At 46.5% G+C, this 14,658-nt stretch overlaps 1 protein-coding gene across 1 annotated transcript in view; it reads left to right on the forward strand.

The window, feature by feature from the left end:
- The first annotated feature begins 1,287 nt into the window (after nt 1–1,287).
- LOC119932902 overlaps nt 1,288–14,658 on the forward strand; it is a 65,981-nt gene continuing 52,610 nt past the window's right edge. Inside the window, exons 1-5 of the mRNA XM_038752028.1 lie at nt 1,288–1,325; nt 6,057–6,550; nt 9,789–9,981; nt 11,417–11,508; nt 13,860–14,056. Of these exons, the coding sequence (XP_038607956.1) occupies nt 6,143–6,550; nt 9,789–9,981; nt 11,417–11,508; nt 13,860–14,056 (890 nt within the window). The 5' untranslated portion in view covers nt 1,288–1,325; nt 6,057–6,142. The remainder of the gene's footprint in view (nt 1,326–6,056; nt 6,551–9,788; nt 9,982–11,416; nt 11,509–13,859; nt 14,057–14,658) is intronic.

Below are 14,658 nucleotides of genomic sequence, written 5' to 3' on the forward strand. Positions count from 1 at the left end.
GAGCTTCTATATGTTGTGTGTCCCCCCTCCTAGCCTGTGAGCCTCTATATAATAATAATAACAATGATGGAATTTATTAAGCGCTTACTATGTGCAAAGCACTGTTCTAAGCGCTAGGGTGGTTACAAGTTGATCAGGTTGTCCCACGGGGGCTCACAGTCTTAATCCCCATTTGACAGATGAGGTCACTGAGGCCCAGAGAAGTGAAGTGACTTGCCCAAAGTCACACAGCTGACAAGTGGAGGAGCTGGGATTTGAACCCATGACCTCTGACTCCAAAGCCCGGGCTCTTTCCACAGAGCCACGCTGCTTCTCAGCGTGTTATATCTTATATATGTTGTGTCCCCCCCCTTCTAGCCTGTGAGCCCGTTGTTGGGTAGGGACCGCCTCTCCGTGTTGCCGACTTGTACTTTCCAAGCGGTTAGTACAGTACACAGTCAGCGCTCAATAGTGCCATAATAATAATAATAAACAGGATTGAATGAATAATAATAATAATAATGGCATTTATTAAGCGCTTACTATGTGCAAAGCACTGTTGGGATACAAGGTGATCAGGTTGTCCCACGGGGGGCTCACAGTCAACCCCCATTTTACAGATGAGATAACTGAGGCCCAGAGAAGTGAAGTGACTTGCCCAAGGTCACACAGCTGACAACTGGCAGAGCCGGGATTTGAACCCATGACCACTGACTCCAAAGCCCGGGCTCTTTCCGCTGAGCCACGCTGCTTCTCAATGAATGAAAGTGACCCATGTATATATGTTTGTACATATTTTTTTAAACTCTATTTATTTATTTTATTTGTACATATCTATTCTATTTATTTTATTTCGTTAGTATGTTTGGTTTTGTTCTCTGTCTCCCCCTTTTAGACTGTGAGCCCACTGTTGGGTAGGGGCTGTCTCTCTATGTTGCCAATTTGTACTTCCCAAGCGCTTCGTCCAGTGCTCTGCACACAGTAAGCGCTCAATAAATCCGATTGATGATGATATACAGGTGATATACATATATACAGGTGTACTTGTACTTTCCAAGCAGTCAGTACAGTACAAAGCCAGCGCTCCACAGACCCATAATAATAATAAACAGGATGGAATGAATGAAAGTGACGCCACAATTTCGAGGGAGCGACTTCCCCACCAATCAGAGCTCGCGTTCTACGATTTCCCGCCCCCCCCGGGCCGTTTCCATGGCAACGGCCCCATCAGGCTCCGCAGGCCGGGGACCGGATGTAGGGCGGCGCGGGGCCTTTTGGGAAATGTAGTCCGGACGGTGCAACTGCGCATGTCCGGCGGGCCGAGCGGCCTGTACTCCGGGCCGGAGGTGAGGCGGGGAGCGTGACTGGGGACGGGGGGAAGGGATGGGGGGCCGGGAATCGCCCCCGAATTGCGATTGGGGCCGCGGGTGGGGGACAGAGGACTTCATGCTTATCCCTCAGGCCGGAGGGGAGAAGCCACGGCGTGCGCGATCGTCCCCTCCTGGGGAAAACGCGGTTGAAGTGCGGACGCTCAGTCCATCACGGTCCGTCTCCATGGCAACAAGCCGGGGCCGGGCCCCCCCCGTTCCATCGTTACCATGGCGACCGTGCTTGTGCATATTTATTACTCTATTTACTTGTCCATATCTATTCTCTTTATTTTGTTAATATGTTTGGTTTTGTATATATGTTTGTACATATTACTCTATTTATTTTACTTGTCCATATCTATTCTATTTACTCTATTTTGTTAATATGCTTGGTTTTGTATATATGTTTGTACATATTACTCTATTTATTTTACTTGTCCATATCTATTCTATTTACTTTATTTTGTTAATATGCTTGGTTTTGTATATATGTTTGTACAGATTTATTACTCTATTTATTTTACTTGTCCATATCTATTTATTTTACTTTGTTAATATGTTTGGTTTTGTATATATGTTTGTACAGATTTATTACTCTATTTATTTTACTTGTCCATATCTATTTATTTTACTTTGTTAATATGTTTGGTTTTGTATATATGTTTGTACAGATTTATTACTCTATTTATTTTACTTGTCCATATCTATTTATTTTACTTTGTTAATATGTTTGGTTTTGTATATATGTTTGTACATATTTATTACTCTATTTATTTTACTTGTCCATATCTATTTACTTTACTTTGTTAATATGTTTGGTTTTGTATATATGTTTGTACATATTTATTACTCTATTTATTTTACTTGTCCATATCTATTCTATTTATTTTATTTTGTTAATATGTTTGGTTTTGTATATATGTTTGTACAGATTTATTACTCTATTTATTTTACTTGTCCATATCTATTCTATTTATTTTATTTTGTTAATATGTTTGGTTTTGTATATATGTTTGTACATATTTATTACTCTATTTATTTTACTTGTCCATATCTATTCTGTTTATTTTATTTTGTTAATATGTTTGGTTTTGTATATATGTTTGTACATATTTATTACTCTATTTATTTATTTTACTTGTCCATATCTATTCTATTTATTTTATTTTGTTAATATGTTTGGTTTTGTATATATGTGTATATGTTTGTACATATTTATTACTCTATTTATTTTACTTGACCATATCTATTCTATTTATTTTATTTTGTTAATATGCTTGGTTTTGTATATATGTTTGTACATATTTATTACTCTATTTTACTTGTCCATATCTATTCTATTTATTTTACTTTGTTAATATGTTTGGTTTTGTATATATGTTTGTACATATTTATTACTCTATTTATTTTACTTGTCCATATCTATTCTATTTATTTAATTTTGTTAATACGTTTGGTTTTGTATATATGTATGTATGTTTGTACATATTTATTACTCTATTTTACTTGTCCATATCTATTCTATTTATTTTATTTTGTTAATACGTTTGGTTTTGTATATATGTATGTATGTTTGTACATATTTATTACTCTATTTTACTTGTCCATATCTATTCTATTTATTTTATTTTGTTAATATGTTTGGTTTTGTATATATGTTTGTACATATTTATTACTCTATTTATTTTACTTGTCCATATCTATTCTATTTATTTTATTTTGTTAATATGTTTGGTTTTGTATATATGTACATATGTTTGTACATATTTATTACTCTATTTTACTTGTCCATATCTATTCTATTTATTTTATTTTGTTAATATGTTTGGTATTGTATATGTGTATGTATGTTTGTACATATTTATTACTCTATTTTACTTGTCCATATCTATTCTATTTATTTTATTTTGTTAAAATGTTTGGTTTTGTATATATGTTTGTACATATTTATTACTCTATTTTACTTGTCCATATCTATTATATTTATTTTATTTTGTTAATATGTTTGGTTTTGTATATATGTATATATGTTTGTACATATTTATTACTCTATTTATTTTACTTGTCCATATCTATTCTATTCATTTTATTTTGTTAATATGTTTGGTTTTTGTATATATGTTTGTACATATTTATTACTCTATTTCACTTGTCCATATCTATTCTATTTATTTTATTTTGTTAATATGTTTATTTTGTATATATGTATATATGTTTGTGCATATTTATAACTCTATTTATTTATTTATTTTACTTGTCCATAGCTATTCTATTTATTTTTATTTTGTTAGTATGTTTGGTTTTGTTCTCCGTCTCCCCCTTTTAGACTGTGAGCCCACTGTTGGGTAGGGACTGGCTCTCTATGTTGCCAACTTGTACTTCCCAAGCGCTTAGTACAGTGCTCTGCACACGGTAAGCGCTCAATAAATACGATTGATGATGATGATGATGATTACTCTATTTATTTATTTATTTTCCTTGTCCATAGCTATTCTATTTATTTTTATTTTGTTAGTATGTTTGGTTTTGTTCTCTGTCTCCCCCTTCTAGGCTGTGAGCCCACTGTTGGGTTGGGACCGTCTCTAGATGCTGCCAGCTTGTACTTCCCAAGCGCTTAGTCCAGTGCTCTGCACACAGTAAGCGCTCAATAAATACGATTGATTGATTGATTGACCGCCGGGCGGCCTCGTTTCCTTCCCCCGGGCTGCTGGGGCCGCGAGGTCTTCTGGGAATTGTAGTCCCTGGGGGCGGGAGCGCTGCGCGAGGGCTGCTGGGACACGGTGTCCATCATCATCATCATCATCATCAATCGTATTTATTGAGCGCTTACTATGTGCAGAGCACTGTACTAAGCGCTTGGGAAGTACAAATTGGCAACATCTAGAGACAGTCCCTACCCAACAGTGGGCTCACAGTCTAAAAGGAGGAGACAAAGAACAAAACCAAACATACTAACAAAATAAAATAAATAGAATAGATATGTACAAGTAAAATAAATAAATAGAGTAATAAATATGTACAAACATATATTCATATATACAGGTGCTGTGGGGAAGGGAAGGAGGTAAGATGGGGGGATGGAGAGGGGGACAATAGTAATAATGATGATGGAACTTATTAAGCACTTACTATGTGCAAAGCACTGTTCTAAGCGCTGGGGAGGTTACAAGGTGATCAGGTTGTCCCACGTTGGGCTCACAGTCTTAATCCCCATTTTACAGATGAGGTAACTGAGGCACAGACAAATTGACTTACCCAAAGTCACACAGCTGACAATTGGTGGAGCTGGGATTCGAACCCATGACCTCTGACTCCAAAGCCCGTGCTCTTTCCACTGAGCCACGCTGCTTCTCTGGACTGTCCAGTCCATCAATCAATCAGTTGTATTTATTGAGCACTTACCGTGTGCAGAGCACTGTACTAAGCGCTTGGGAAGAACAAGTTGGCAACATATAGAGACGGTCCCTACCCAACAGTGGGCTTACAGTCTAGAAGGGGGGCGTTGGTCGTGGCTTGTGGAAGCGCTTAGTACAGTGCCCTGCCTACATTTGGAGGCCTCCCCAGACTGAGCCCCCTCCTTGCCCTCCCCATCCCCCCCGCCTTACCTCCTCCCCCTCCCCACACCACCTGTATATATGTTTGTGCGTATTTATTACTCTATTTGTACATATTATTCTATTTATTTTATTTTGTTAATATGCTTTGTCTTGTTGTCTGTCTCCCCCTTCTAGACTGTGAGCCCGCTGTTGGGTAGGGACCGTCTCTATATGTTGCCAACTTGTACTTCCCAAGCGCTTAGTAAAGTGCTCTGCACACGGTAAGCGCTCAATAAATACGATTGAATGAATGGGACACGGATTCTGTTCAACCTGATTAGTTTGTGTCAACCCCAGCACTTAGTACAATGCCTGACCCATAGGAAGCCCTTTACGATTGCCATTGAAGAACAAACAAATGAAAAAATCCAGATAATCTGTCACCCCAACCCAAGGCATCATAGGGTTGGGATTTTCAGGAGCATCAGGAAATTATTCCACCCAGAGCCCCCAACTTTGCTTTTCCTTTCCTCCTCCTCCCATCCTTTTCCTGAAGCTTCTTATTTCTGACGCTTCAGATTATCTGTCTCCCCCTTCCAGACTGTGAGCCCGTTGTTGGGGAGGGACCGTCTCTATATGTTGCCGGCTTGTACTTCCCAAGCGCTTAGTACAGTGCTCTGCACACAGTAAGCGCTCAATAAATACGATTGAATAAATGAATGAATGAACCCTGTGAGGTCCTGGGATCAGGGGGAAGAAAAAAAAGAACAACTTCCTGAGGAGGCTGTTTAGGAGTAAAAGGGAGGGTGTCTGGGGACTCTGAAAGAATAGCAATAATCATAATTGTGGCATTTGTTAGGTGCTTAACTATGTGCTAATTATGGCATTTGTTAAGTGCTATGTGCCAGGCACTGTACTAAGCGCTGGGGGTAATCAGGTTGTCCCACGTGGGGCTCACGGTCTCCATCCCCGGTTGACAGATGAGGGAACTGAGGCCCAGAGACGTGAAGTGACTTGTCCAAGGTCACACAGCGGACAAGTGGCGGAACTGGGATTCGAACCCATGACCTCCTGACTCCCGGGCCCGTGATCCCATTGAGGCCCCTCGAGTGGGGCGGTTCGGTCACGCGTCACCGTGTCGCCTTCTGAGAGCCGGTTGTCTCCTCCTCAGATTTCCTTGCGACTCCTTGGGGAGAGAAAAAAGTCGAGACCCCACCGAGCCCGGGCCCCAGCGGAGCGGAGCCACAGCCGAGTCAGATGATGCCTGCGGCCCTGGGCCCCCTGATCCTGGCTCCTCTGGAGCAGGAGGGGCTCCCGATTGGGAAGCTGGAAGAGGAAGACCCCCGCTGGAGACAGGAAGCCATCCTGAGAGGAGGCACCCCGGCCCCGGAAATTTCCCACCAGCGCTTCAGGCAATTCCGCTACCACGATTCTTCCGGGCCGCACGATGCCCTGGGCCGGCTCCGGGAGCTGTGCCGTCAGTGGCTGCGTCCGGACCGGCGCACGAAGGAGCAGATCCTGGAGCTGCTGGTCCTGGAGCAGTTCCTCACCGTCCTGCCCGCCGACATCCAGGCCTGGGTGCGGGAACGGAATCCCGAGAGCGGCGAAGAGGCCGTGACCCTCGTGGAGAACTTAGAGAGGGAGCCCAAGAAGCTGATGCGCTGGGTAAGACGGGCGAGGGTGGTCGGGGTGACGGAGGAAATAATAGTAGTCGTCGTGGCATCTGTTAAACGCTTACTATGTGTCGGGCGCTGTACTAAGCGCAGGGGTGGATACAATCAAAGAGGAAAGCGAGAGGACAGAGGGCCTGGGGAGGGGCTGCAGAAGGGAAATCAATCATATTTATTGAGCGCTTACTATGTGCAGAGCACTGTACTAAACGCTTGGGAAGTACAAATTGGAAGCCCTAAGAGGGCAGGGTTCTTGTCTACCAACTTAGAGAAGCAGCCTGGTCCAGTGGATAGAGCACAGTCTTGGGAGTCAGAAGGACCTGGGTTTTAATCCTGCTTCCGCCATTGGTCTGTTGTGTGAGCCCCCTCTTTCCTCTCCCTCTCCATCCCCCCTGCCTTGCCTCCTTCCCTTCCCCACAGCACATGTATATATGTTTGTATGGATTTATTACTCTATTTATTTTACTTGTACATATCTATTATATTTTATTCTGTTAATGTGTTTTGTTTTGTTCTCTGTCTCCCCCTTCTCGACTGTGAGCCCACTGTTGGGTAGGGACCGTCTCTATATGTTGCCAACTTGTACTTCCCAAGCGCTTAGTCCAGTGCTCTGCATACAGTTAGCGCTCAATAAGTACGATTGAATGAATGAATCGCAGGCAAGTCTCCCCATCCTCCCCATCCCCCCTGCCTTACCTCCTTCCCCTCCCCACAGCACTTGTATGTATGTTTGTACGTATTTATTACTCTATTTTACTTGTACGTATTTATTCTATTTATTTTATTTTGTTAATACGTTTTGTTTTGTTGTCTGTCTCCCCCTTCTAGACTGTGAGCCTGCTGTTGGGCAGGGACCGTCTCTAGATGTTGCCAACTTGTACTTCCCAGGCGCTTAGTACAGTGCTGTGCACACAGTAAGCGCTCAGTAAATACGATTGAATGAGTCACTTCATTTCTCTGGGCCTCAGTTTCCATCATCTGTAATATGGGATTAAGACTGTGGGCCCCATCTGGGTCAGGGTTGTGTCCAACCTGATTAGCTTGTATCTACCCCGGTGCTTGACACATAGTAAACGCATAACAAATTCCATCATTATTATTATTATTAAGTCTATTGTTTGGTGTTCTCCAGGGCACTTAGTACAGTGCTGTGCACCCAATCAAAGCTCAGTAAATAGCCTTGATTGCGGAAGGGAAGGTTCTACAATTCCCTGCTACACCAGGTAGAGACTGTGGCTTCCAGCCTATTTCAGTCAGGGGTATTTATTGAGCTCTTACTGTGTGGCAAGCACTGTACTAAGCGCTGGGGAGAGTACAGTATAACAACATATCGGAGTTGGTGGACACGTTCCCTGCCCACTCTCAGGAACCTCTTCCTACTTTCAGGATGTAAGGTCGCTCGATAATCATGTGATATGATGTGCCTAGCATTCATTCATTCATTCAGTCGTATTTATTGAGCACTTACTGTGTGCAGAGCACTGTACTAAGCGCTTGGGAAGTACAAGTGGGCAACATATAGGGACGGTCCCTACCCAACAGTGGGCTCACAGTCTAGAAGGGGGAGACAGACAACAAAACAAAACATATTAACAAAATAGCGAAGCACTGTGCTCAGGGCTGGGGAGAATTCGTGGCTGTTAATTCCCCCTCCTCTCTCACCCAATGATAATAATGATGGTACTTGTTAAGCGCTTACTATGTGCCCAACACTGTTCTGGGATAATAATAATAGTTGTGGTGTTTGTTAAGCGCTTATTGTGTGTCCGGCACTGTACTTACCTCTCGGGTGGATACAGGCAAATCGGGTTGGACGCAGCCCCGTCCCACATGGGGCTCACAGTCTCAATCTTCATTGAGGTGGTAACTGAGGCACAGAGAAGTGAGGTGATTTGCCCAGGGTCACACAGCAGACAAGTGGCAGCTACAAGTTAATAATAATAATAATAATAATGATGGCATTTATTAAGCGCTTACTATGTGCAAAGCACTGTTCTAAGCGCTGGGGAGGTTACAGGGTGATCAGGTTGTCCCACGGGGGGCTCACAGTCTTCATCCCCATTTTCCAGATGAGGTCACTGAGGCCGGACGCGGGTTGGAGCCGGAGGGGGTGGGGGCCCAGGCTAAGGGGGAGAAGGCCAGACTCAGTGGGGAAAGTTAGGGTTTGATCCAGTGCTTAGAACAGCGCTTTGCACATAGTAAGCGCTTAATAAATGCCATCATTATTATTATTATTATTATTATTATTATTATTATTCCCCCCAACCCAACACCATGACCCCCTGCGTCCCTGGAACTTGTCTCCTGAAATCCCCCCCGACCTTTGTATTTTAACCCCGACATCCCTGAGCTCTGTAGTGACAGGGAACAGGGGTTTCATTCATTCATTCAGTCAGTCGTGTTTATTGAGCACTTACTGTGTGCAGAGCACTGGACTAAGCGCTTGGGAAGTCCAAGTTGGCAACAGATAGAGACGGTCCCTACCCAACAGCGGGCTCACAGTCTAGAAGGGGGAGACAGGCAACAAAACAAAACATGTGGACGGGTGTCAAGTCGTCCGAACAAATAGAACTAAAACTAGAAGCACATCATTAACAAAATAAATTTAGACTGTGAGCCCACTGTTGGGTAGGGACTGTCTCTATATGTTGCCAACTTGTACTTCCCAAGCGCTTAGTCCAGTGCTCTGCACACAGTAAGCGCTCAATAAATACGATTGATTGATTGATTGAAAATAAATAGAATAGTAAAATGTGTACAAGTGAAATAATAATAATAATAGCATTTATTAAGCGCTTACTATGTGCAAAGCACTGTTCTAAGCGCTGGGGAGGTTACCAGGTGATCAGGTTGTCTTACGGGGGGCCCACAGTCTTCATCCCCATTTTACAGATGAGGGAACTGAAGCCCAGAGAAGTTAAGTGACATGCCCAAAGTCACACAGCTGACAAGTGGCTTTAGACTGTGAGCCCACTGTTTTAGACTGTGAGCCCACTGTTGGGTAGGGACTGTCTCTATATGTTGCCAACTTGTACTTCCCAAGCGCTTAGTACAGTGCCCTGCACACAGTAAGCGCTCAATAAATACGATTGATGATGAAGTGGCGGAGCAGGGATTTGAGCCCATGACCTCTGACTCCAAAGCCCAGGCTCTTTCCACTGAGCCACGCTGCTTCTCCAGATTAAATTAGATAGATAATTATAGAGTAATCTGTACAGACATATATTCCGCAGGTCACAGTTCAGATGCAGGGCCGAGAGGTTCTCCTGGAGACGATGGATTCGTCCAGTTTCCCCCTGGGCCCGGTGGATCCTCAGCCCGAAGGCCCGTCGCCGGAGCGGGGCCCCCCGAGCCCACCCCCGGGTCCCCAGGACCCACTGAGTCACAGCGTAAAAGAGGAGGAGCCTGACATCCTGCGGGAGAGCGGTAAGCGGCAGAAATGAATTTGCGGGGAGGGGGCCGGGCGGGAGAGTCGTGGGGAGGGGAGAGGGGAGCTCCGGGACGGGTGTTGGATTCAGCTTTAGGTTCAATCGTATTTACAGAGCGCTTCTGTGTGCAGAGTAAGCCCGGCCCACGTCATCCCCCGGGCCTGGAATGCCCTCCCTCTGCCCATCCGCCAAGCTAGCTCTCTTCCTCCCTTCAAGGCCCTGCTGAGAGCTCACCTCCTCCAGGAGGCCTTCCCAGACTGAGCCCCTTCCTTCCTCTCCCCCTCGTCCCCCTCTCCATCCCCCCCATCTTACCTCCTTCCCTTCCCCACAGCACCTGTATATATGTATATATGTTTGTACATATTTATTACTGTATTTATTTATTTATTTATTTATTTATTTATTTGTACATATCTATTCTATTTATTTTATCTTGTTAGTATGTTTGGTTTTGTTCTCTGCCTCCCCCTTTTAGACTGTGAGCCCACTGTTGGGTAGGGACTGTCTCTAGATGTTGCCAATTTGTACTTCCCAAACGCTTAGTACGGTGCTCGTGCACATAGTAAGCGCTCAGTAAATACGATTGATGATGCAGAGCACTGTCCTAAGTGCCTGGGAGAGGACAACAGAACAAGAAACAGACACCTTCCTTGCCGCCGAAGCGCTAAACTCCCTGGCATCCGGGGATGGAACTGGTCCCGGAGGTAGTGGAAGGCGGAAAGGTGGAATTTGAGTGTGGGGGGATGGCTGCGATGGGTCACCAGGGTCGCCGGAGAGGGGATCAATCAATCAATCGTATTTATTGAGCGCTTACTGTGTGCAGAGCACTGTACTAAGCGCTTGGGAAGTACAAGCTGGCAACATATAGACAGTCCCTACCCAACAGTGGGCTCCCAGTCTAGAAGGGGATCGAGAGGGGATCGGTCGGTCAGCGGTATTTATCGAGCACGTGCTTGCGTGCAGAGCGCTGTGCTAAGCCCTTGGGAGAGGACAGTACCGCAGAGTTGGTAGACACGTCCCCTACCCTCAAGGAGCTTCCAGTCTTAGCGGGGAGGCCGACATTAATAGAAATAAATCAGGTAGGAGCGTGGCTCAGTGGAAAGAGCGAGGGCTTGGGAGCCAGAGGTCGTGGGTTTGAATCCCTGCTTGTCAGCTGTGTGACCTGGGGCAAGCCACTTCTCCGTGCCTCGGTTGCCTCATCTGTAAAATGGGGATTAAGACTGTGAGCCCCAAGTGGGACAACCTGATCACCTTGTAGCCCCCCCAGCGCTTAGAACAGTGCTTTGCGCATAGTAAGCGCTTAACAGATACCACCATTTAGGTTGGGGGTGGGTTTTCCGCCCAGCTCGCCCGGGGCTGGGGGCCAGCTGTGATGGGAAGGGGATCCCGGGGGGCCAGATTCCTCGCCGACCACCTCTCGCCTCTGTCTCCAGCTCTTCCCGCGCCTCAACTTCCAGCCTTGCCCGAAGAGGGAAGCACCGGAGATCAGGAGGCGGCTTATTCGCTTCTCCCAGTTGGGACTCAGGTGAGCCGCAGTGCCTTCCGTCTCCCTGGAGATTCAGGTGGGATAAAGGAGTGTCACCCTCCTCTCTCCGTCCCCCCAAACCTCCAGCTTTCAGGGGGTCCCAAGAAGGAAGCCCCGGGAACGGGGAGCTGACCTCCTGCTAGTTATTCCCGGCAACCTTCACTCCCTGTACCCTGTCAGGCCTTAACAAGAAGAGCATCGGTCAAGCAAATTGAGTTGACGTTGAGGGGAAGAGACCGAAGGATTGAGTCTGTGGGCCAGATGGGATACAGCGGGATTCCCAGTGGACACCCCCAGTGGGAATCTGAGTCCAATAGGAGTCTCGAGTTTTAATCTCAGCTTGGCCCCCGGTTTACCGTGTGATCTTGGACAAGGAAAGCACCGTGGCCTAGTAGATAAAGCACCTTAGCTTGCATCGACTCCAGCGTTTAGTACAGTACTTGGCATATACCAAATATACCAAATACCTCGAAAAAGATCAATAAAAAAAAATGAAAAAGATCAAGAGCAGTCAAGGAAAGGGGCTGTGCTGCCCTGACCTCCCCCCGGAACTCCCCCTTTGGCTGTTTTTTCCTTTCGCGGACGTGAGAAGCAGCATGGAGTAGGAGATAGAGCCTGGGCCTGAGAGTCCAAAGGTCCTGGGTTCGAATGCCGGCTCCGCCACGTGTCCGCTATATAACCTTGAGCGAGTCACGTCACTTCTCTGGGCCTCAGTTACCTCATCTGTCAAACGGGGATTGAGACGCGAGCCCCGCGTGGGACAGGGGCACTGCGTCCAACCCAATTTGCTTGTATCCACCTCCGCGCTTAGTACAGTGCCCGGCGTATAGCAAGTGCTTTACAAGTACCATAATTATATTATTATCCCCTCGACAGCCTGAAGGCAGTGGAGGCTTTGGGGAGCCAGCCTCCCGGGCTAGGATGGGAGGTCGCCAAAAGCGCTTCCAGTGTCGTGGGCGGGAGGGAGCTAGGCCGAAGGGGACAAGGGAGCTTTCAGAAGGCAACTTACTCCTCACTCTCAGCTTCAAGGCTGTCCATCACCTCGCCCCCTCCTCCCTCACCTCCCTTCTCTCCTTCTCCAGCCCAGCCCGCACCCTCCGCTCCTCTGCCGCCGCTAACCTCCTCACCGTTCCTCGTTCTCACCTGTCCCACCGCCGATCCCGGGCCCACGTCCTTCCCCTCACCTGGAATGCCGTCCCTCCACACATCCCCAGACTGAGCCCCCTTTTTCCTCTCCTCTTCCCCACCCCCCCACCCTACCTCCTTCCCCTCCCCACAGCACCTGTATATATGTTTGTACAGATTTATTACTCTATTTTACTTGTACATATTTACTATTCTATTTATTTTGTCAGTGATGTGCATTTAGGTGTTCCGACGACTTGACGAGAAGTCACGAGAAGCAGCGTGGCTCAGTGGAAAGAGCACGGGCTTTGGAGTCAGAGGTCATGGGTTTGAATCCCGACTCCGCCACATGTCTGCTGTGTGACCTTGGGCAAGTCACTTAACTTCTCTGAGCCTCAGTTACCTCATCTGTAAAAGGGGGATTAAGACTGTGAACCCCACATGGGACAACCTGATCACTTTGTATCCCCCTCCAGCGCTTAGAACAGTGCTTTGCACATAGTAAGCGCTTAACAAATGCCAACATTATTTATTATTATTATTTATTTGACACCTGCCCGCGTGTTTTGTTTCGTTGTCTGCCTCCCCCTTTTAGACTGTGAGCCCATTGTTGGGTAGGGGCCGTCTACGTGTTGCCAACATGTACTTCCCAAGCGCTTAGTACAGTGCTCTGCGCACAGTAAGCGCTCAATAAGTCATCATCATCAATCGTATTTATTGAGCGCTTACTATGTGCAGAGCACTGGACTCAGCGCTTGGGTAGTACAAATTGGCAACATATAGAGACAGTCCCTACCCAACAGTGGGCTCACAGTCTAAAAGTCAGCGGGGTGAGCGGTGGCCGTGGCTTGTGGAAGCGCTTAGTACAGTGCCCTGCCCACATTTGGAGGCCTTCCCAGACTCAGCCCCCTCCTTCCTCTCCCCATCCCCCCCGCCTTACCTCCTTCCCCTCCCCCCACCACCTGTATATATGTATATATGTTTGTACGTATTTATTACTCTATTTTATTTGTACATATTTATTCTATTTATTTTATTTTGTTCATATGTTTGGTCTTGTTGCCTGCCTCCCCCTTCCAGACTGTGAGCCCGCTGTTGGGTAGGGACCGTCTCTCTATGTTGCCAGCTTGGACTTCCCAAGCGCTTAGTCCAGTGCTCTGCACACAGTAAGCGCTCAGTAAATACGATTGAATGAATGAGTGAATGAACTGTGTCCTCCCTCCCAGAAGCAGTGGGAGCAGCTGGACCCCGCTCCCAGCACGCTCTTCGGGAACGTCGTGTGGGAGAACGCCGCCGGGACCGCAGCCGCGCTAGGTGAGGACGTCATTTGCAGACAGTCGGCCAGGAGGAGCCTGGAGGATGTCCCGGCCCGATGCCCCGAGGCTTACAGGGGGACCGGGAGAATCCTCGCCCTGAAGTCCCTGTATGTTGCCAACTTGTACTTCCCAAGCGCTTAGTACAGTGCTCTGCCCACAGTAAGCGCTCAATAAATACAATTGAATGAATGAAGTCCAGAGGCTGAACGAGGCGGGAGGCAGAGAACGAGCCCCCTGCCCCAGAAGAGGAGGAGAGGATTAAAGCGCTTAGAACAGTGCTTTGCACATAGTAAGCGCTTAATAAATGCCATTATTATTATTATTATTATAAAGCGAGGGGCAGTGGAAGCAGCAGTCAGCTGGTCCTACTGATCGAGCGCTTACTGTGTGCACGGATCTCCGCGACCCACCCTCTCTGTTCCTCTGAGCTCGTCATGTCGAGTCCCTCTTGACTGTAAGCTCGTTGTGGGCAGGGGATGGGTCTGTCGTATTCTCCCAAGCACTTAGTACAGTCAATCAATCGTATTTTTGTTCTCTGTCTCCCCCTTCTAGACTGTGAGCCCACTGTTGGGTAGGGACTGCCTCTATATGTTGCCAGCTTGTACTTCCCAAGCGCTTAGTCCAGTGCTCTGCACACAGTAAGCGCTCAATAAATACAATTGATTGATTGATTGAGCGCTTACTGTGTGCAGAGCACTGGACTAAGCGC

The sequence above is a fragment of the Tachyglossus aculeatus genome, chromosome 10 (genome assembly GCF_015852505.1).
Source record: "Tachyglossus aculeatus isolate mTacAcu1 chromosome 10, mTacAcu1.pri, whole genome shotgun sequence".
Lineage (NCBI taxonomy): Eukaryota > Metazoa > Chordata > Mammalia > Monotremata > Tachyglossidae > Tachyglossus > Tachyglossus aculeatus.